Source organism: Cydia splendana, chromosome 2 (assembly GCF_910591565.1).
Source record: "Cydia splendana chromosome 2, ilCydSple1.2, whole genome shotgun sequence".
In the NCBI taxonomy this organism is placed as follows: domain Eukaryota; kingdom Metazoa; phylum Arthropoda; class Insecta; order Lepidoptera; family Tortricidae; genus Cydia; species Cydia splendana.
Genome location: NC_085961.1, coordinates 18,513,952 through 18,538,580, shown reverse-complemented (window position 1 = coordinate 18,538,580; position 24,629 = coordinate 18,513,952). Strand labels below are relative to the sequence as shown.

Sequence of the window (24,629 nt, the reverse complement as noted above, 5' to 3'; positions counted from 1 at the left end):
TAAATAATTATGCAATTATACGCGTGTTGATAAATTTGATATGTGTGTTTATTTTACCACTATGTAACTATGTCAACTCATTTTTAGTTTTCTTGATTATTTAATGTTTACTCAGTTCCCCAAAAGATGGCACTGTGCAATGAGGGGCAATTAATTTACTGTCGTTTAATTTTGAGTGTATTATTAAATGAACATAATTATTTATTGAATTAAATTTGTTGATATCCGTACCCCCTCTTCTAAACAGAGTTAATTTGGCAAAATCCATTCTCGGTGGCTTATTCATGTCACAACGTATTAAATTCGCGCCATCTGTTAGTTTACCAGGGTACTCAATAGTGGTAGAACATATTTGAAAAAAGTTTGCCCCTCCTTCCTAAGTAGCGCCATAAGATTCAGGGGCAAACTTAACTCAATCGTGTGTTGTGGCTACCCCCCCTTTTAGGGGTTGAATTTTTATAGCCTATAACCTGGACGGGGATTTCCTCGACAGATTAGTAAAGTTTGCATCAAAATCCGTTCAGCCGTTTTCACGTGATGCGCGTTCAAATAAACAGACAAACAGATAAACAGACAAAAATTCTAAAAACTGTTGGAACGTGTTCTGTTATCGATTCTAAGTATCCCCAGCCAATTTTTTTTCGAATATCTTCCGTGTACAGACTTTCGACCCTCTTCAGCTTTATTATATGTATATGTATAGATATATAGATAAATGTATAGATATGTATAGATAGATAATAAATTACACAAAAGACTAGCACCCTAAATTTTCCAATGGCCCAAATAATCCCACCAGGCAAATTATGTACAGTCAACGGTAAAAATATGGGTGTAGACAACTTACTCAAAAATATGTCCCATAGTTCTTAATTCACTGACATAAGAGTTATGGGACATATTTTTGAAATGATTTGTACACCCATATTTTTACCGTTGACTGTACACTGGCCTCGCGTTATCTAATGTAGTTGTCTAGTGACTGATGATTGTATTATTGTCTGTCATTACATGCTCAGTTTCTAGTTAGATTAGTAGTTTTCAATAGCGAGATGGCACTTAAAGCTAAATACATAGGCATAAATCTTCATGAATCATTGTGCACTTGCCCTACTTATATAGGTAGTTGGTTTGGTCTAGCTGAACTAGTCAACAGTTTCATAATTCATCAAAACAAAAATACACTCATAGGAATATTATTTATGTGCCTGTGGGTATATGTATGTCTGCTTCTTTTGCGCGATTTTCAGCCTAAACCATTGTACGGATTTTATTATATCTTTATAATTTACTTGTTTGTTATAGGCATTTGGCTACGACTTCAGTGCCCACGACAATGTGACAAAATGGTTCGAAAGGACGAAAAAGGCTTTGGAGCCCTACGGATATAAAGATATAGACCAAGCAGGTGCACAAATATTAGCCTCTTTCATGAAGAAAGATTAAAAGTTCGCACATAAAAGTAAAGTAGGTACACAGGTACAATTACATAATTAAGCATTATTTATATTGGTATTTCATGTTAAAACTTAATAAGACATATAAGCAACTTTTTATATAACGCTTACTTCAAAAATCTATGATCGAAAATCTGTAGATGAATAAAAATCATTAATAAGGTTACTTTCTAATTCTTGTATTCTAATTATTGTAAACCTTACACACAATTAGTAATAATAGAAAAACAAAGAATTATTTAAATTATTACGATATAAGTACATAGAACAAAGTTATTTATCACAATGCAATAAAACACACCGACTTAGGTTACACATAAAACATACCTAACACAAACACCACAACCTAATCAAAATGCATAAAATTTAGAACTAGGTACAATGCTCATTTCATTATTATTTTATTATCATTTTTAAACCCGAAATTCAAATAAAACCAGTTTATGTAACCTAATAATAACAGACAATATCTCCTTTTTTTTCTCAATAAACTTTTATAAAAATTTCACTGAGTTTTAATTTTCCATAACCTACAATTTTCCATTGATGACTGAGCGTCCAATTTTTTAAATTCACTTTTAGCAATATGGCCAATAACCTACTCGGTAACTACTGTTTAAAGGTAATTTAGCGCAAATTTTTAGTTTACCTATTCTTCACTTTCGTTGGTGAAATGGTAAAATTTTCAATTATACATATTTAAAATAATTAATTAGGATTATCTATGATCAATCAGTCAGTCAGGACACACGCATTTATATATAAAAAGAAGATTACTACTTAAATATATGTAGTACAATAATGATCCAACCATAATGTAAATAATAATCCGTTGAATTAGCTTGGCAGCTTTCGATAGTGCTATATTCTAAATAAAGGCGGGTTCCACTTCCTAAATCGTTTTAGGGGAGCCACGCCTGCGCCGACGAGGTGACGTCGCCAGCAGCAGAGCTCCAGAGCGCCCGTCCGGTCGCACGAGAACGGCCGTTTGTTGATGCAGTGAGGTAGCCATTTCAATTTTCATCACAACAATGCGCCGGCGACCGCGGCCGGCCGCGCACATTTAACGTTTTCAAAACAACGTTCGATTGTTCCAATTTGAAAAATCCACCACAAAACGACCAAACAGGGCGTTCGATTCATAAACATTCCGTAGCACTATCGAGCGCTGTCGTGTCCCGGCTTTCGTTTGTGAAGATAAGTAAAGAAAATGAAAATGTAGTGAGTTTTGTGTTGAGCATTCATGATAACGTTTCGGATTATAACACCATGCTGTTTTATGTGCGTATTATGCATAATATAATTCCTTCGTACTATTTTGATACCTGCATTTATTTTTTAGTTTGTTTTTATTTGAGTCTAGTCTAGACGTATATCAGTAGGTACTGGTAGGTAATAGAAATTTCAATTTCTGATAAAATTAAATTTATAGTAGTTTAAACATAATGTTTACCAAACATTTAAAATAAAATACTTAATTCAAACCAGAGTAAAGCAGAGTTTAATACTATAATAAACATAGGTACCTATTTATTTCCGATTAAGTATTGCTTTACGAAATAGCGAATTAACGGTGTACTTACCTAATAATACACATGTTAATACCTATACCCTGTAGATACATCATTTCAATTACAATTACTATCTACCTACTTAATAGGAAAAACTATGGTACTTGATTATATTGGATGCCTATTACGAAGCAGGGGGCCGATTTTTGAATTTCGACCGCTCGATTTCGTGTATTTCGTTCAATAATATCTCCACTACCAGGCATTTAAATTCTACTAATAACATTGAAAACGAGTGGTATTTCAAAAATTAGCATTTCGCCGTTTTCCACCGATTTTCGAGTGATGAAATCTCGGACTCGAATCCTGGTATGGGTATTGAATTATAAATGATTATCACAAATATTTGTTCCTTAGTTATGGATATTTTCTATGGACCTATTTAGTATCTATATATATCGTCGTCTAAATACTTAGTACCTATTAACAACACAAGATTCATTGAGCTAACTGTGGGACTAGGCTGATTTGTGTAAGATTGTACTATTTATCCAAAGTAGAATACCATTTTGGAGGAGGAATATCTAGGAAGTTAGGAACCTATACATAAATAAGCTCCACTGTGATTGTCAAGTTCATTTGTGGACTGGGTCAAAAACAAAACTGTGTTCGCGTCTTTCCTGTAGACATACACAAGAGTTAAGGACTATTAAGGTTAATTTTCTTATTTAACCCTTATCCACGTGAAAAGGTCCTCCTTTTATTTAGAGAACTATGATAAAATCATTACTTACATGCCCACAAGCTGTTAACTATTGCCCACAGGAGAGAAAACTAGCGTGTTCGCGCGAACTGTACATTTTTCTCTCCTGTGGGTAATAGTTAACAGCTTGTGGGCATGTAAGTAATGATTTTATCACAGTTCTCTGAATAAAAGGAGGACCTTTTCACGTGGATAAGGGTTAAATAAGAAAATTAACCTTTATAGCCCTTAACTCTTGTGTATGTCTACAGGAAAGACGCGAACACAGTTTTGTTTTTGACCCGACTATACTGGTTTGCGTTGCCTCTTGCCTTCCTTGCCTCTCTGAATTAATTGAAACTTAGTGTCGTTCTTTAGATTTCTTCATATTTTTAAGATATCAACAATATTAGCTCAGAGAGCCGACGGCGACGGTTTGATACCCGCGTCGAGAGGATGTGACTATTATTTCAATATACTGGGGCCATTGTTGAATTATGTGCACAACACGTGACACTAGATGTATTATAGTTTCGTGCACTATCGGTGTCCTTTCCTCTCATGTCTAGATCAGCCGGATAATATACGGTGTTATGCAACATCCTGTCCTTACCGCAAGTACTTCATAATGCGTACGCTGTAGCTTAGATTACCGATACGGCCACATACGCTAATATATACTTACCTCTCTCAAACTCATTGTTAGCTCTATTCTTGACAAACGCAATTGTTACAGCAATTAACATGCACGGTAGCCTTCGTAGTATCACTGACAATGGGAGCTCGGGAATTGATTCATGGTAATCCAACGTCAGACATGTCAGGGGATGAGATTGTAACACCGAAAGGTAACAAAACAGCAGATGCCTCGGCGGCAGACGAAAGTGGTCACGAAGAAATTGATATTGAAGAAATAAAAGATAAAAAGTTTTTAGACGATGCAATGGCATCAGTACTAGATCCTAACACTATGATAGTTAAAAATGATGATGTACACAATTTTAAAGCGCAGTTAAATGAAATAAATAGCGAGAATATGACCTTAGATAGTTTTATGGAAAATATGGACAAGCTAAGTTTAGATGTGTGCAAAACTTCCCAGGAAGCCTTGTGGGACTACGTCACTAATATTAATGATGAAATGAAGAAAAATAAAATGGTATAGGAATCAAAAATATTAATTCTTAAAGAACTAGTTCCATACATAGGTATACTTTTTGAGTACGTATTTGCTGATTCATTTTAGATTCGAGTGGCAGCAGAAGAAGACGAAATAAAAAAGCAATATTGGAATATACTTAAAACAAAATATTTACGTGAAATACCAAATATAAACGACCAAAAAATAAGTAGAAAGATTCGCATAATCAAAGAAAGGGGGACAAATGTTCAAATGCCACAGAGTAAAGTATGAATTGAATTAATCTGGTTTAGCATATAGGTTGCGTTTTATTGTTATTTTTCACTGATAAATCAATATATTGGTTTCAGCAACGTGAAGAAATAGATACAATGCAGCGTATATGGAGCCGAGTGTCCGTGTGTGCATACAATGCAACGGTATGCTCGGACGACTCGTTGCGAACGATGAGTGGTTAGTCATCCGACATTTACACAATAAATTCTGCTTAAAATTGGCGTAGTTACAGTCAGTTGCAGAAATAGTTGACTCCCAATTGTGTACAAATTTCTAAACAGGGAAGACCTAATTATGCCGAATTATCTCTGCAGATAATTGTATTACAACTACATTATTTTTTAGTTAAGCGTGATATGTGTATAGTAAAGGCTGGAGTAGTGCAAAGGCTGCTCATGCTTCGAACTTGGAATTTCAAGGGCTATAAGTACCTGAACCTGCAGCACCATAAAACTATAACATAATCATGACAAGTAAATCAGACTGTGTCTGACATCTGACGGTCCATATTCTACCAGTCTTTGCATTTTTCAGATATCATATCATTATTCAAAACTAGTAACGATTCCAAAGAATTAGCGTATTACTGGAAAGGTTACAGAGACAGTACTGGCAAGAAAATCCGACCCATATTCAAGGACTATGTGGTAAGAATGAATCGAGTGGCTGAATCGGAAAACTTTGCTGACGCTGGGGATATGTGGCGGTATGCCTTCGAAGACGACCATTTTGTCGAAAATGTTGACAAAATGTGGATTGAGATTAAGCCCTTGTACAAACTGTTGCACGACTATGTCAGAGCGAAGCTAAAAAAAAATTACAAAGAGGATTTGCAGTGCAATGATGATCTTATCCCAGCGCATATTTTAGGTAAGTTTAATTAAAATGGATTATAGTTCCCGTATGTTTTGTCATTTGGTACATGTTATGGTATAATTTCTCAAATAACCTACTCATAAATCATGAAAATGATGTTTAATTATTTGGTGACATTATGCATTCAAACATACACTGCTATAACATTTTAGCCTAACCGTAATTCGGTAAAAAAAGGATAATATTTAATTAATGTCATAAAATGAACTGCTATACCATTGACCGCGGTGACTTTCAAATGCAGGGGCGACTTTAAAATTCTAGTTTTTAAGCCATAATATATATATTTATGCGAGATACAGTAGGTGAATATGAATATATAGTGATCTAACTAGTTACAAGAACATTTTCAGTAAATAATGAATAATGGTAATTCTATGGCCGTTTTAAATCTATCAAAGTAACCCCAAATTTTCCAAAGTCACCCCGGTCTACGGTACTTACTTGATATCTGTCTGTCTACAGTGTACAACTATAAGATATCAAAAGTTTATATGTATTAATTATCAAACTGCACAACGGGGCTTAATCGCGTACTTATTTAAGTTTTAAGATACACGATTAAGTCCCGTTGTGCAGTTTGATAATGTGTAATAAACGTGAAAGTTTAAATCAGAGTTAATATGTATGTAATTGTAAATTGTGTTGATCCAGCCGTAAGGCGCCTGTTATAAGTGTCACTGCAAAATTTCGTCAGGAATACCAATAATATTATGTTTCAGGTAACTTATGGGCTCAAGAGTGGCAAGCTATCTATCCCCTTGTAGCTGCATATCCAGAAGTGGTAAGGCCAAAGGTCCAAAGTAACGAGACTCTGCATTCTAAAGACTTGTTCGACGCGGTGGACGAATTCCACCAGTCCCTTGGATTTGAAAGCGCCATTGAATCATATCGGGGAATTACTGATACCATGGCTACAGCTAACTGCCTGCCTTCGAGCCATGATATGTGTGATGGGGCTAATTACAGGTAAAATAAATCTAATCATATTTATAACTATGATAAATATAGGTAATATATGGAGACAAATAATGTTAATCGTAGTCCACCTTTTGTTTGGATGTATAATATTACTGATATTAGCAGGTAAAGTTGCTATGTGAATAATTTTAACAGACACATACTTACTAAGTCAGAAAAAATGAAAATTAATCGTTTTGCTATAAATTTTACTTAGATCTGTGATCTTCGTTAGGTATCTCAAGTCTAGCAAAGCTTAAGGCTAGGTCAGCTGACCTGGTGTAGTGACAAGATAGACCCTTGATATTTCTATTATTTCATTTTCAGAATAAAATGGTGCGGAGAAAAAATCACAGATGTGGCAGTGGGGTTGTCCCGGGCCGCAAGGCTGCTAGGACATGTCCAGTACTTCAAGCACTATCGGCACCTTCCTCCTTTGTATCGGGACGGCCCAAATCCAGGTGAGCATTATTTCTGACATGATGTACCTATTAGAAGTTGGATATGAACGAGGAAATCTCCCGCCTATAGGCAAACAAACTTTTCATGAAAATCTTGAATGATATTGAAAGGTCTGTCGTCGTCGTCTTCCTTGTTCGGTTGTCTGTCTTGAACTGGGCTGATTGGTCTGTTGTTCCAAATATGTTTATGTCTGTCTGGTCACCACGGAGGTTAGAAGCCCCGAACAGATATATTGCTGGAGACATTGATAACCACGTAGGTAAACTTTAAAATTGAAGAACTTATTGAGTAATATCGTCAAGTTCGCACATTAAATAGTTATATTCAAACAAACACACATATATAGTTAATTTGGTTGTGTTTTGTTTTGTCTTAATAAAATATCTTCGCGAAACATAGATAATTAGCAGTGATCGTACATTTTCCAGCTTTTTGGTGCAGCAGAGTGGTGTTAACGGAATTGGTATAGATAATTTCAACTGAAATGGTAAATTAAGGTTAATATTAATCAACGCAATTAACGCTAATTAATCATTAGAGTTGAAATTATTTATACCAATTACGTTAACACCACTCCGCTGCACCAAATCGATTCGCGTGGTGTTAACGGAATTGGTATAGATAATTTCAACTGAAATGGTAAATTAAGGTTAATATCAACGTAATAAACGCTAATTAATCTTTAGGGTTGAAATTATTTATACCAATTCCGTTAATAAGACTTCGTGCACCAAAAATGCTGGAAAATGTACGATCCCTGATAATTAGATAGTACCTACTGACGGACCTTTTTAGTGCGTAACAATTACTTCTTACTACAGTTTTTTCAATAAAATTCGACCAGCATAATAATTTTTTCCATTTGGCTAAAATTGTATGTTTTTCTTTAAGTATTGGTACATTTTTTGGCTGATACTGTATGTTTTCTTTTAGCATCCGCATAAAAATATATCAAAATATATTTCAGCATTTCACGACGCGATCTCAGACATCGTAGCTGTCCAGCTCACTTCGCCGAACCACTTGAAGACCCTGAGGTTTCCAAAAGTAGAAACGAGCCCTCAAGTGACCATGAACCATCTGCTCTGGGTAGCCCTGGAGAAGCTGCCATTGATGGCATATGCGTATGTGCTGGATAAGTGGCGGTGGGACGTCTTTGGCAACAGCAGCATTCAAAATTGGAACCAGCATTGGTGGGATCTTAGGTGAGACAAACGATGAGATAAGTATCAAACTTTAAAAGCAAAATAGGACTGCTAGACTAGACATAAAAATTCAAAATCGCTCTCCTTCTTGATTCGACTGGCAAATCATATTACTTTTTGGCAACCGGGTTTTTTAACCTAATTAGACCCCGCTGAATCCGAATTTGCCGGTTGCTTGATCGAATTCTTGACCAAATTCGTATTCAGCGGGGTCTAATTAGGTTAAAAAACCCGGTTGCCAAAAAGTAATATGATTTGCCAGTCGAAATCGAATTTTACAAAAATAAGACCAGTCTATGTTGCTAAGACACATATTTAAATACCTATTGGTAAATATTAGGTATAATTGTATCAGACCTGTTTGAACGATGTGTTCCGTCGGCTACATAGATTAGCAAATATTAAATAATAAATATTACCTACATTAAACGCCTGGTAAAAAAATTGTTTTAGTCGGTTTAAACGATTACCAAAAAATAAGAATGGATGTGGAGGAATATCTAGGTACTATATAGTCCTCCACATCGATTTAGATGACGGCGACCTCAGTAATCAAGGGTTTTTCCTCTCATGAGCTCTTATGTGGCTGGCCAGGCCAAACTTGTTCTTGAAAACTCTGTCACAAGAACATAGCACATAGGTCGGAAATCCCGATTTAGGCCGCCAAAAATATTTTATTGCATTTTTGCGCTTTATATACGATTTCGAACTAAGAAAACATATTTTTAGATAATTATAATTATTATTTTTAAATTTATGGCCCTTTTTTCCAAAAAAAATATTGATTTTGCTCCTCCTCGCTTGATTATTTTATATATTAATGATATTTATTATAGTAAATAAATATGTATTTTCTTCCATTGAATATATAAATAATAAAATACACGTACATTTATACATATATATTATATTTAGGTATAAGAGTAACATATGTATGACAGAATCTAATAGAAATATACAATGGTTGTTATCTAACATTATTACGACTGATACATTTACTCAAAAAGATTAACATAAATAAATAAATCACATGCCACATTTAATCATCATCATAATATATCTTAAAGAAATTTCCTCCTCATCGCTTGGGTAGCATCATTCTCCGCTCTAGCCTTATGTGGCTCAGCAGAAATCAATAGCTGCATAGTTTCTGGCAGAAATAATTTAACTCGAGGTTTCGTTATCTTTCTCGTACTGCTGATAAGCGGATCGGAGGAGCAACCTATGGTAAATGTCTCTAGAAAACTTTCGGGCATAGTTTAAACGATATGAACGAAAGTGTTTGTTTCGGGCTTCTGCAGCTTCCTCCGAAAGTTGTCCAAAGGGAACTATTAAGTTTTCAATAATATGTAATTCTGACATGGATCAGTATTTTGTGCATATATCGGTGTCATCGGATGCCACTCATTCAAATTTATATAAAGCTTTGCCGTTTCCTGAGCGTATGGGCGGACCGGCGGAGCTTCCTTCCAACCAAGATTCATTAGATATCAGAAAATTTTCCACAATGCGACGTGATTTAATCCATCTCTTTTTAAATTCTGATTTAAAATGTGAAAATTAACGCTTCATGTTCTTTTTTTCTTCATCTCTGTCACCTCAGCGCATAAGGAGATAATTTTCCAAAAAGTCCAATTTTTCAGTTATTGACTGAAAATTTTGTTCATTTAACTTATCAAACAGGTATTTTCGAGTCACAACTTTTAACCCCGAGGCATTTGATGAACCTAGAATAACAGAAAAGACATTTTACCGCTAATGAAAAAAAAGGTAATAATTTGCTATTTCCGAATTTTTTTTTTGAAACTCGATATTTTACAAAGTGCCCCCCAATTTTTTCATAAAATGTAAAGATATAGTTGATTTATAGAATGACATAAAAAATATCATTGGGACGGGCCCGGAAGCATAGTATTTTCACAATTGAATATGAAAAAATAACAAAATATCATCAAGAAAAGGGTCATGTTTAGTGGGTTATATATATATCTTAAAATAAATATTTCTAATTCAAAATAATTGAAAGTAATAGAGACTTATCTGAATTTTCGATATTCATCACTTTTACTGACAAATAAACTCTACAAAAATAAATATTGGCTTAGAAATGTTTGCTTCGGATAACAGTGCTAAGAACCGCGTGTGTAACGTATGTGATGACTGAGTTTTGAGAACCTGGTAGATTACCTACGTAACTGATAAGGGTGGTGGTGGGGTGGGATTAATTCCGTGCTAGTGTGGTGTTTTTCGAGAACTAATTAGTTTTGCGATAAGCCGACTTTTAGAAAGTTGACTTTTGGCGGCCTAAATCACGATTTTCGACCTATGTGCATAGGTAGATAACTAAAATAATTGGATTATTTTGCCTGGTGGACAGTTATTGCCAAGGTCTTGATTTGCCAATTCATTGTGCGTATGATGAAGTAATAAAAGACGAACTAAACAATAATGTAGGTAGGTACCTATGTTACGCTTGAGATAAAAATCTTTGCTATTCTTGGACAACTAAAACTCTCTCCACTCTATTAATATGCCCAATGTTGGTAAATCAACAGCTTACTAATTTATAGTATAGAATAGCTATGTGCTACCTAAAATAAAATTCGCAGGATTAAAGAAACAGGTGTGTCGCCGCCAGTCCCGCGCAACGAGAGTGACCTGGATCCCGCAGCCAAGTATCATGTGGTGTCGCACGTGCAATACGTGACGTAAGTTTACAAATTGCTTCCTTTTCCACACATACTATTTTATAAGCGATATCAAGTCTACAAATTCGTCGTAGTTAATTTGGGTACCGTAGTAACTTACACACGTAAGTTACACATGTAAGTTACTACAATTTTATCCACTCCAATTTTATTATACTCGGTTCGGTTTGTAAAGTAATGGCGAGAGTGTGTTCAAGTAGGTATAAGCTTAATATGCAACTAAATCTGTCTCCACATTTAATTAGATGCAAATCCGCACACCGCTCCCGTGTCACTCGCAGCATACAGCGGAGTGGCGTGCGGATCCGCATCAGTGTGATAACCACCTAACCTTAGGGCCGGTACAGACGGACTGCAACCCGACTGCAATTTGTAGGTATGGTAACTGCACGCCAACTGCAACGTCGGCGTGCAGTCCCCATACAAGTCGCAGTCCGTCTGTATCGGCCCTTATGGTGTGACCTGAAATTTTAATGAAGGCGTATGATATGCGGTAGGCCTAAATAAATTTGTATCGTCTTTATATTCGTAATATGTATATTTAGAACTAGCTGTGCCCGCGGCTCCGCCCGCGTGGAATTCGGTCTGTGTCAGTAAGTGGCAAATTTCTAAGCCTAATTTCTCTCCCTCTCCCCTGGAGGCGGAACTTGAAGTAAAGTTGACAGATGGATATGCTAGAGAACTGTAGTCCAGATAAAATATTTTACAATTAGGTAAGTACCACTAAATAAAACTACACTCCAAAATCAATAGTTTTTTTCGCCCTTATTCAATTTTTACACGTGATTTAAACGACAGAGTAGTAGATGTATATCGGACGATACAGTAAGGTATACGCGCGCGAGCGAAAGCGAAGCGGCCTGCCTGGCTAGAGCGCCACCCACTCACCGTGGTCTTCTTCAGACTTCTGAGGAAAATCACGTGCCCCTTGTAACCTAAATGCGTTGCGAGACTTTCGCGAATGATTCGATTTTTTTTGGGAAGGCATGGTAATGCGTATAAAATGCGAGTCCCAAATCGTTTCACTCCGCAAACAACCAGTGCCGGATTAAGATATTTTGATGACCTAAGCATTTCTAGAGCATGGTGCCCCCTCTCCCTAGGGTCATCGAGATTACATTGAATTTTTTTGGTAAGTTGAGTGACGTTCATTGCCGCATTACAGCTGAGAATGGAAATCAGTCACATAATTTTATCACGAAAATTGACAGTGCTGCAGCAGTAACGTTGCAACAGAGTAATGCTGCTGCAGTCGCCATATCTTAGAAAGTGATTAATAACGCGAGCGAAGCGAGCGCGAAAATTTTTCGATATAAAAACGCAATTTGATAGACAGTTGTACATTTTTACTTTTAGTATGGAAATCAGTCACATAATTTTATCACGAAAATTGACAGTGCTGCAGCAGTAATGTTGCAACAGAGTAATGCTGCTGCAGTCGCCATATCTTAGAAAGTTATTGAAAACGCGAGCGAAGCGAGCGCGAAAATGTTTTGATATAAAAACGCAATTTGATAGACAGTTGTACATTTTTACTTTTAGTATGGAAATCAGTCACATAATTTTATCACGAAAATTGACAGTGCTGCAGCAGTAACGTTGCAACAGAGTAATGCTGATGCAGTCGCCATATCTTAGAAAGTTATTGAAAACGCGAGCGAAGTGAGCGCGAAAATTTTTCGATATAAAAACTCTATTTCATACACAGTTGTACATTTTTACTTTTAGTATGGAAATCAGTCACATAATTTTATCACGAAAATTGACAGTGCTGCAGCAGTAACGTTGCAACAGAGTAATGTCGCTGCAGTTGTCATATGTTAGAAAGTGATTAAAAACGCGAGCGAAGCGAGCGCGAAAATTTTTCGATATAAAAAACGCAATTCGCATTAGAAAGTTATTGAAAACGCGAGCGAAGCGAGCGCGAAAATTTTTCGATATAAAAACTCAATTTCATACACAGTTGTACATTTTTACTTTTAGTATGGAAATCAGTCACATAATTTTATCACGAAAATTGACAGTGCTGCAGCAGTAACGTTGCAACAGAGTAATGCCGCTGCAGTCGTAATATTTTAGAAAGTGATTAAAAACGCGAGCGAAGCGAGCGCGAAAATTTTTCGATATAAAAACGCAATTTGATAGACAGTTGTACATTTCTACTTTTAGTATGGAAATCAGTCACTTCATTTTATCACGAAAATTGACAGTGCTGCAGCAGTAACGTTGCAACAGAGTAATGCTACTGCAGTCGCCATCCGAATGTCACCTTTATCATATCCTATAATGTAATTGAAAACGCGAGCGAAGCGAGCGCGAAAATTTTTCGATATAAAAAACGCAATTCGCATTAGAAAGTTATTGAAAACGCGAGCGAAGCGAGCGCGAAAATTGTTTGATATAAAAACGCAATTTGATAGACAGTTGTACATTTTTACTTTTAGTATGGAAATCAGTCACATAATTTTATCACGAAAATTGACAGTGCTGCAGCAGTAACGTTACAACAGAGTAATGCTGCTGCAGTCGCCACCCGAATGTCACCTTTATCATATCCTGTAATATAATTGTAAACGCGAGCGAAGCGAGCGCGAAAATGTTTCGATATATAAAACGCAATTTGATAGACAGTTGTATATTTTTACTTTTAGTCCCAACCAGGCGCGAATCCAGGATTTCATACAGAGAAGGGATGGGACAGTTTTCTATATATATCGCATAGGGCTCGATATTTAAGGGTCTCAGCGAGGTTGTTTTCATACAGAAAAGATGCAAGAAAGCAGAGCTTGGAATTGACCAAGTGAATGTGAAGTGTGAGCAAGGCAGAAGGCCCAGCTGCGAAAGAGGAAAGCTTGGATTTGGATCCACGCCCAAGTGTAATTAAGGCAGAAGATCAACTTTGCCATAAGGCAGAAGACCTCGCATAAGACCTTACGCCGAACTGCAAAAGAGTGGCTTGAAATCGAATCTATGCATGTAATCACGACTCTTCTACTGCTCGCTCTTTGGCTTCACTCGAAAGCGCTACTTGATAGGATGCTTTTAGTTTTCGGCTTTCACGGGGCCCCTTATAACATTTTGACAGTTAGGTCTCAGGATCGCGGCTAAGGAGCAACTCGGCTTGGCCGACAAATCTGGCGTGCAAGAGAGCAAAATTCGCCATAAAATCGGTAACCTATGTCGAAAAAATAGGCTGGCCGCAAGCCCGAAAGCAAGATTTTTTTCCATGACTTTAAGGGCCTCCGCGTAAGGTCAAATCGAAAGCCTACGTTGGAGATGTTCTTACGTACCCTCACTCTCTTACTTGATCCCTACGACCCTTCGTTATTAGATGGGTACTTGTACACGTATAAAAGTTTCATGTAGGTACCTACTCCACGACGACTGCAATGCTGATGCAGCCTGCGCGTTTTTTTGCCTACGGTTTTGGTGCCCCCTAGACGTGGTGCCCTAAGCAAGTGCTTATTTTGCTTAAAAGGGTTAATCCGGCACTGCAAATGACAGAGGTCAATGTTTTTTTTTTTCAAAGTACCCACCTTCGTGGCCATTATTAAGTGCATAAAGGAGGCGACACCTCCGTATGAATATGGATTTGATATGGGTGCGATATACTTACGATTAGATTCATGATGGAGAAAATTTATAATTTTAAATAATTATGCAATTATACGCGTGTTGATATGTGTGTTTATTTTACCACTACGTAACTATGTAAACTCATTTTTAGTTTTCTTGATTACTTAATGTTTACTCAGTTCCCCAAAAGATGGCACTGTGCAATGAGGGGCAATTAATTTACTGTCGTTTAATTTTGTTGTATTATTAATTTATTAAATCAACATAATTATTCCATTATTTTTGTTGATATCCGTAACCCCTCTTCTAAACTTAGAGTTAATTTGGCAAAATCTTTCCTCGGTGGCTTATTCATGTCACAAGGTATTCGCCATCTGTTAGTTTACCAGGGTACTCAATAGTGGTAGCACATATTTGAAAAAAGTTTGCCCCTCTTTCCTAAGTAGCGCCATAACATTCAGGGGCAAACTTAAGTCAATCGAGTGTTGTAGCTACCCCCCCTCTTAGGGGTTGAATTTTTATAGCTTATAACCTGGCCGGGAATTTTCTCGACAGATTAGTAAAGTTTTCATCAAAATCCGTTCAGCCGTTTTCACGTGATGCGCGTTCAAATAAACAGACAAACAGATAAACAGACAAACAGACAAAAATTCTAAAAACTTTTGGAACGTGTTCTGTTATCGATTCTAAGTATCCCCAGCCAACTTTTTTTCAAATATCTTCCATGTACAGACTTTCGACCGTCTTTAGCTTTATTATATGTATAGATATGCCCAAAAAGGGTTACGCAATTTGCGCAATACTAAATAAATTTTAGAAACAAAACTTAAAAGATTCTCAAAAACGTTTTATGATGTCAGAGCACAGCGGTGTGGGGTTGAATTTGTATTAAGTAGGTTAACATAAGGAATAGCGAATGGAATAAATAAAAGAATACTTGTACAGTTACATCGCACATAACATACGCGCGACTGTTGTATGAAAATCCGTATGATACAATTTTTGGGGGCCGCGAATACTCGAGTACGAATACAAACATTATAAACAAATCTACCTATAGGTACTAGGTATTCAAACTGTATTTATTTTTATAAAATAATCATCTATATTGGAGTTTGCTTTTCTAGGTTATTTAACCAGTTCATTTGTACAAGTGTGTATTATTAAAGGATGGCTCACGCTAGTCACGCTAGACCGGGCCGTGCCAGGGCCGAGGCGTCAGACATGTCATTTTCTATGACGGCTGATCGGTGATCACGTGGTGCTTTCCATAGAAAACGAAGCGCCGGAAGCTCCGGCCCGGCCACGGCCCGGTCTAGCGAGAGTCATCCTTAACACGAACCCATACCGAGTATTCAGTTCACGCAAATACCTGTTTAAGTAGGCTGGTTTTCATCGACTTCTGAATAAGACTTAATTTTAACGATATATTTTCATTGGTTTGAGACTATTTTTAATACATAAGGTAAACGTACTAGTGATCGACATGCTGATGCCCAATAGATGACACCTTGCTGTCACCTCTATTGACAATGACTTAAGTTTCAAGATGACATGTACTGGGACCGCGTCGAGCACCAGTACGTTTACCTTATGTGCACCAGTTAAAAAAAAATAGAATTGATTAACCATTGTCCACTTTACTCCTGTGGAGCCTTCATCGTTCATGTAGGAATTCTGTAGGTAGTACAGCTACATAAATTGCATAACTCAGACCATCAAGAAAAAAGTCAAGCGCAAGCGAGTCGCCGCTGTGGCAAACCAGTGGTTGTGTTGTGTAGAGTATAATAGTAGGTAAAGGTGACAGTCCATTTCCAACGATAGCAGCACTGCCATTCATTTTACTATGGAAATTGACAATAACACCGACGCGTTCGTACTAGTAGTGCAGCTGCGGTCAGAAATGGAATGTTACCCTAACATGCAAAACCGAAGAAACTTTACGACTCGCCTGCGCCTGGTAAGCGATTGAGATAACACTCCTGATAAACACGTCTTAAATGGTTTATTAAAAGTTACCTCCACTAAAGACATAGTGCCATTGTTTTACCTAAATTATGTGCTACTGCGGCTATAATATCCACGTTCATCTATCTCCCTTAGATTAATTAACGTATTAGTTTATTTTTAACAAATTAACTGATACAAGACGAAACGCATTTGAAAATTAATATTTTTATCCTGTTCCCGAAGTTAAAAAAACTAGAGCCTTAGATCTGATTGTAAATTTTATCGACCAATACACCTCCCGCGTAGTTTTGACCTTTACGATAAAAGTAGGTAGGTACCTACGCGTATGCTTCCTCAATGTTTTTCACAGAGTGAAATTTTATTCATCAGCCATACTCTTCGTAGTGAATTTCTAGACGAAACAACTACATATTATGATGGGACCAATGCCGAAACCGTGAAAAAAATATTCTGACTGTTTCAAGGCGTATCCAGATTAGTCCATTTTTCGCCAATCTGATTCAATTGCTCGATCGAATCAGGAGGTGCGGACGCAAATACCAATTTGGCTCGTCGAATTCAACCGCCGATAATGACCGATATTACCGATAAAATGCGGTGCAGACGCAAGAATACCAATTTGTGAGGCCAGTATATTCGTTCTGGTGCATTTTTTCAATTTAGAGGGCTCTAATATCACCATAAATCTAAAATTGGAGATTGACGCCAATTTCATTTCTGATCAAATCGACTGATTCGATCAGTCCCGTCTGGATACCACTTCATACATTCCGGCCGATGTAATGCCGCTGATTTGTATGGGGCAGCCAAATTTTTTTTCGCAATTTCGGCATTGAATTTATTCACTACACAGAGTATGGCTGGTGATTAAAATTTCATCCTGTAAAGGGTACAATAGGTTAGGGCAGAAAACTGAAATTAAGAAACTTCGTTTAAACTATGACCATAATTTCTATACGCAGACATCAATATGCACGACCTGCCGCTAATATACATAATAATCGTTGGTTGACTTTCTCTTACCCCAGTTACCTGGTGTCTCACGTCCTGGAGTTTCAACTTCTACGGTCGCTGTGCAGGAGTACGAATCACTCTGGACCTCTGCACGAATGTTCCATCTACGGACAGAAGGACGCGGGAAAACTACTCAGGTGCGGAAGTCCACGTGACCTCTGTCCTTATGCATTAAGGATAAGTATGATAATAAAAATTGTTAATGACACAACAAAAGAGGTTTGTCCAAACAAAATATTTAAAGTCGAGGTCGATCTCTCAAAGATTTTGTCTGTCACATTAGATATTTTTGAAACGCGTAGTGTGGGTTAATATATTATAACTCATATTGATAGAGTCTGGCTACTGAAATATTACACATATTTTTGGCGGGAAATTCAAAAAATCTTGGGCTGGTCACACTTTGTGTAGTAGGAATTATAGTTTTGATACTAGAAAATATTTTTGATTTTCTGTGCACACGTAAGGTACCTAAGGAATTAAGTTAAATATACGTTGACGAGCACTCAAAGTCGTCACATAATTTCTACCACTATTTATAGTACAGTCAACGACAAACTCATATGTTTAAGTTCCAATATTTCGATTTTATTGATATTTCCCAGAACTTCTGGTTTATCCGTTTTTTTACACGCTTAGGACGTTTATGAGATTCAGGTATTAATAAATTCATGTACTACTTAATCAAAGTTTTAGGCAAATGTTAGAACTTAGTACTTAAAGTATCAAAATATTAATAGAGCACTAACCTACTAAATTGTTTACGACTTGTAAACATTGCAGTTTTTCGTTATACAACGCTTCACGTCGACTTCGCACATTGTCGTAATTATTTACGAGCTTAAATAATAGTTTGCGGACCTCACTCGGTATAGTCATTATTAATATTATTTAAAATAAACGCCTTATAAACCGCGAACCATTTGGATGAATGACATAAATTGACAACAGACTTTTAACTTTTTTTAAATCATAGACATTTGGTGATACAACAAGGAAATATCTGTCAACAAAATTTGGCTAGCCAGACTACGCAACAAATTATTCTGTAAAAACTTGTCGACATACTGTTTAAGGCGTAGTATGTGCAAGATACTCTATGTTTTAGGATAGAGCTGGACTCTGGTGGCAGAACGTTATAGTAATACTCGCTATTGTTTATGCGAAGTGTATACTCATCATTTAAAACACATTGGGCAAACCTCAGTGTATGTATTTAAAGTTTATTAGTCTCTATTACAAAAAATGATAAACTTCGAAAACTATATGCATTATAAATTTTAAAGTGGAAAAATTACTGTCTTGGGTGAGACTTGAACTCACGACCCCTGGATCGATACTCCGAATATGGTGGAAAGATTTGCTGGCTATGGATGAGGTCTTGGTGGCTCAGATGCCAGGCGGCGTAGCACGGTCGCGTTTTTATCCCTTGTCACCATGCCTGTCACGTTCTAACAAGTATGTAAGTGCGAAAGGGACGCGCATAGTGATAGACGATAAAAATGGAAACGTGCTGCCCCCGCTGGGGTCGTGAGTTCAAGTCTCACCCAAGACAGTAATTTTTCCACTTTTAAATTTTTTCTAGGCTTAATAGCATCGTTCGCAGACGTTTCTGCTTGTTAAAAATTAAAATTATATTATGCATTATATTTTCGAATATACTTAACTTAGATAACCTATCGTGTATGTTCCTATATAAGTAATTTAATTCATTTATTTCGTACGAGCAAACCTGTATTAATCCATTAGGATTTAATGGGATTTCCAAAAATAGGTTTTATTATTAAATAAAACGTAGAAATGTGATAATTAATTTTTCACCACACCAGCTCGGAAAGGCTTACTTTGCACTTCAAAAAAGTTGCACTTTGCTATCATTAATTCACATGTGAGGCAAAGTAATCAAACGCAAATTTTGAGTTGTTTTATTATGTTTGCTGGTAGAATTGACTTTTAAATGATAATTTTGGATGATAAATATTTATAGGCCGACCGTTTAACTCAGTCCTCGCCTGCGCGGTACGGGGGCGACGGGACGGAACGACTAAGGGTGGCGCAGAGTTGAGCAAAAATTAACTTGAATAAGAATAAGAATAAAAACAGAAATGTTATTCTTATTCAAATCGATTTGAATTAGAATTATTCTTGCACTAGTTATTTTAGAATAAAATTAAGGTGAATAAATCATGTGACTCTTATTTTAAATGCGGAATAAAAAGCAGAATAATTATTCTAGAAGTGGGCCTATTCTAACTAAGGTTTTATTCAATTAAAATGTTATTTAGAATTAAGTTAATTTTTGTAGTACAATCGGTTATATTTTGTTAGTTGATATCACCCTTCTATTTAAAAGTCGGATTGATTTGATATTTGTTACTATAGTTTAGGTATAGTACACATTGAAGATTTCCGCTATACACTATCTAGTTCTATCATCCGATCAGGGTGCTTAGCCAACATACCAAACGTTGACCCTCCGTAGAGTTGCGCATAGTCTCTCTCTATCACTCTTACATATTAGTGCGATAGAGAGACAGATAGCGTTTCGTTGTCGTAGCGCAAACGTTTGGCATGTTGGCTACGCTCTCAATGTGCCTAGCCAAGATGCCAATTTTTGTTTTTATTTTAATAACCGAATCATTAGGTAAATTTAGCTGTTCTGGGGGCCTAGCCAACATGCCAATCGCTTGCGCTCCAACAACGAAGCGCTTTCTGTCTCTATCACTCTTACATATTAGTGCGATAGAGAGACAAAGATAGCGTTTCGTTGTCGTAGCGCAAACGTTTGGCGTGTTGGCTACGCTCCCAATGTGCCTAGCCAAGATGCCAATTTTTGTTTTTATTCTTATAATCAAATCATTAGGTAAATGAAGCTGTTCTGGGGGCCTAGCCAATATGCCAATCGCTTGGGCTCCAACAACGAAGCGCTTTTTTTCTCTATCACTCTTACATATTAGTGCGATAGAGAGACAAAGATAGCGTTTCGTTGTCGTAGCGCGAACGTTTGGCATGTTGGCTACGCTCCCAATGTGCCTAGCCAAGATGCCAATTTTTGTTTTTAATTTAATAATTAAATCATTAGGACAATTTAGCTGTTTTTAGCGCTTTCTTTCTCTATCACTCTTACATATTAGTGCGATAGAGAGACAAAGATAGCGTTTCGTTGTCGTAGCGCGAACGTTTGGCATGTTGGCTACGCTCCCAATGTGCCTAGCCAAGATGCCAATTTTTGTTTTTAATTTAATAACCAAATCATTAGGACATTTCAGCTGTTTTTAGCGCTTTCTGTCTCTATCACTCTTACATATTAGTGCGATAGAGAGACGGAGATAGCGTTTCGTTGTCGTAGCGCAAGCGATTGGCATATTGGCTACGCACCCAAGGTGCCTAGCCTAGATGACAATTTTTGTTTTTAATTTAATAACCAAATCATTCGAGTAAATTTAGCTGTTCTGGGGGCCTAGCCAAGATGCCAATCGCTTGTGCTCCGACAACGCAGCACTTTCTGTCCGTATCACTCTTACATATTAGTGCGATATAGAGACAGAGATACCGTTTCGTTCTCGTAGAGCAAACGATTGGCATATTGGCTACGCACCCAAGGTGCCTAGCCAATATGTCAATTTTAGTTTTTAATTTGATAACCAAATCTTTGGATACAATTTAGCTGTTCAGGGGGCCTAGCCAATATGCCAATCGCTTGCGCTTCAACAACGAAGCACTTTCTGTTTCTATCACTCTTACATATTAAATAGTGCGATAGAGAGACAAAGATAGCGTTTCGTTGTCGTAGCGCAAACGTTTGGCATGTTGGATATTACGCTCCCAATGTGCCTAGCCAAGATGACAATTTATGTTTTTAATTTAATAACCAAATCTTTGGTTACAATTTAGCTGTTCTGGGGGCCTAGCCATTATGTCAATCGTTTGCGCTCCGACAACGAAGCGCTCTCTCTGTCTCTCTATCGCACTAATAAATAAGCGCTTTGTTGTTGGAGCGCAAGCGATTGGCATGTTGGCTAGGCTCCCAGAACAGCTAAATTTACCTAATGATTTGGTTATAAAAATAAAAACAAAAATTGGCGTCTTGGCTAGGCACATTGGGAGCGTAGCCAACACGCCAAACCTTTGCGCTACGACAACGAAACGCTATTTCTGTCTCTCTATCGCACTAATATGAAAGAGTGATAGAGACAGAAAGCGCTTCGTTGTTGGAGCGCAAGCGATTGGCATGTTGGCTAGGCCCCCAGAACAGCTAAATTTACCTAATGATTCGGTTATTAAAATAAAAACAAAAATTGGCATCTTGGCTAGGCACATTGGGAGCGTAGCCAACATGCCAAACGTTCGCGCTACGACAACGAAACGCTATCTTTGTCTCTCTATCGCACTAATATGTAAGAGTCATAGAGAAAGAAAGCGCTTCGTTGTTGGAGCCCAAGCGATTGGCATGTTGGCTAGGCCCCCAGAACAGCTTAATTTACCTAATGATTTGGTTATAAAAATAAAAACAAAAATTGGCATCTTGGCTAGGCACATTGGGAGCGTAGCCAACACGCCAAACGTTTGCGCTACGACAACGAAACGCTATCTTTGTCTCTCTATCGCACTAATATGTAAGAGTGACAGAGACAGAAAGCGCTTCGTTGTTGGAGCGCAAGCGATTGGCATGTTGGCTAGGCCCCCAGAACAGCTAAATTTACCTAATGATTCGGTTATTAAAATAAAAACAAAAATTGGCATCTTGGCTAGGCACATTGGGAGCGTAGCCAACATGCCAAACGTTTGCGCTACGACAACGAAACGCTATCTTTGTCTCTCTATCGCACTAATATGTAAGAGTGATAGAGACAGAAAGCGCTTCGTTGTTGGAGCGCAAGCGTTTGGCATATTGGCTAGGCCTCCAGAACAACTAAATTTACCTAATGATTTGGTTATTAAAATAAAAACAAAAATTGTCATCTTGGCTAGGCACCTTGGGTTCGTAGCCAATATGCCAATCGTTTGCGCTACGTCAACGGAACGCTACCTCCGTCTCTCTATCGCACTAATATGTAAGAGTGATAGAGACAAAGCGCTTAGACCAGCTAAATTGAACCTAATGATTTGGTTAGTAAATTAAAAATAATACGGTTACTGAAACTATGCGTTATGCGACAGTCAATTTGTAAGATTTTAATTCATAAAATAGGTATGAATTAGACAAGAGACTAACTACTATTACATCTACCTAACTATACGTAATTAGTACCTATACGGTACCCGGACTACATTTTTATTCGTGGAATATTATTTCGATTAAAAATCATGATTATATTTATTTGATTAAGAATAAGTTATTCTCATTCAATTTTTTCTCATACGAATTATTCCCGACCAAAATTATTTGAATATTTTTGACGGGAATAAAATCGAGATGATTTTATTCCTACGAATTCTTATTCAAATAATGATTTTATTCTTGAATGCCCAACACTGGGGTGGCGGCATAGACTAGGAATACGGTGACCGCACCTTCCCCGCCACCCTTAGTCGTCCCGCCCCGTCGCCCCCGCACCGCGCAGGCGAGGACTGCCGGCTCGATTTGGAAAATGAATTAGATTTCTACTAGACTTCAACAAGTTACGATACGGATAATTTAAAGATATTTGTAAGATAGATATGTCAAATTTGACGTTTCCGCGATTCTGGAGATCCTCTTGAACGATTTCGACAAGTTATGACTTAGATATCCAAGTCACATCTAGTCGATATCTAATGTAGATCTAGTTGATCTCTAAATCGTCTCAAGATCTTGTGATTATCTCGAAATCCGAATAGGCCTGTGAGTTATTACAACTCTGTCTATAACAACATTCATTTGAATTTGATTTTGTTTGATATTTTACATTTAATATTTGCTTCGGGTTGGTGTGGTGAAAAATTTTGTGTTTCACTCGGGGACAAATTTTGTTTAACCTTCGTGCTTTGAAACCCTCGCAACACTCAAGATTCCATTTTTTTTCATTTTGGAATCTTTTGCTTGCTCGGGTATCAATATTAGCACGTGCGGTTAAACAACAACTTTGCCCCCTTGTATAACAAATAACTATTTTCAGTACCGGAATGTCACTTGGAGCAAGTCAAGATTGGCGAACGGTACTCGAAGCGATGACAGGTGAAACAAAATTGTCTACGAAAGGCTTTCTAGAATACTTCTCAACTCTACAAGACTTTTTAAAGGAAGAAAACATCAAACTGGCCAAAGACATAGAGGACGACGATATGGATCAAAGCGCTCCCATCATAGTAGGAGTCGTGGTGTTGTGTCTGACCCTTCTCATTGTACTAATGTATTGCATTAAGAAACATAGAGGTACAAATGTTCTATCTATGTGTGGACTAAGCAAAAACGGGTCTTTAGATATAGTAACGAATGAAGCGCCTCAAGGTAAGACGAATGAAATAGAAGGGATTGTTGAAGACAAAGTCTAAATAATAATTTTAATTGCAAATTGAAATACCAGCGAGTCTGAGGATTGTTCATGTGTAGATTTCTCAAAGATTGTGCCGCTATGTTAAATTAATTGTGTATTTATTGCATATGTATTGCAATTAGCATAAGATAAGCTTTTATTGGTTATGTGTACGTTAATAAGAAAAAAAATCCTTTATTGATTGACGCATATACGTTTTTTACTTATTGTTCTAGAGTTTTATTCCTCATACGTCTTCTCTAAAATGATTTGAA

At 37.1% G+C, this 24,629-nt stretch overlaps 2 protein-coding genes across 5 annotated transcripts in view; both read left to right on the top strand.

Annotated features, from left to right (window-relative positions):
* LOC134805322 (glutathione S-transferase D7-like) overlaps nt 1-2,645 on the top strand; it is a 58,141-nt gene extending 55,496 nt beyond the window's left edge. For all 4 annotated transcript variants that reach the window (XM_063778663.1, XM_063778686.1, XM_063778671.1 and 1 more), the window contains one exon: nt 1,306-2,645. In XM_063778663.1, the coding sequence (XP_063634733.1) occupies nt 1,306-1,446 (141 nt within the window). In that variant the 3' untranslated portion in view covers nt 1,447-2,645. The remainder of the gene's footprint in view (nt 1-1,305) is intronic.
* LOC134804976 (angiotensin-converting enzyme-like) lies at nt 2,609-24,583 on the top strand. Its single transcript, XM_063778270.1, has 11 exons — nt 2,609-2,738; nt 4,447-4,869; nt 4,957-5,118; nt 5,202-5,304; nt 5,662-5,997; nt 6,726-6,972; nt 7,291-7,424; nt 8,393-8,630; nt 11,240-11,338; nt 17,914-18,036; nt 23,998-24,583. Exons 1-11 carry the CDS (start codon nt 2,727-2,729, stop codon nt 24,371-24,373), a joined length of 2,253 nt encoding a protein of 750 aa, XP_063634340.1. The 5' UTR covers nt 2,609-2,726; the 3' UTR covers nt 24,374-24,583.
* Nucleotides 24,584-24,629: the final 46 nt, after the last annotated feature.

Coding starts and splice junctions, on each gene's coding strand:
- LOC134804976 (XM_063778270.1), top strand. Junction 4,870..4,956: donor AAATGAAGAAAAATAAAATG/GTATAGGAATCA, acceptor GATTCATTTTAG/ATTCGAGTGGCAGCAGAAGA. Junction 18,037..23,997: donor GACGCGGGAAAACTACTCAG/GTGCGGAAGTCC, acceptor AACTATTTTCAG/TACCGGAATGTCACTTGGAG.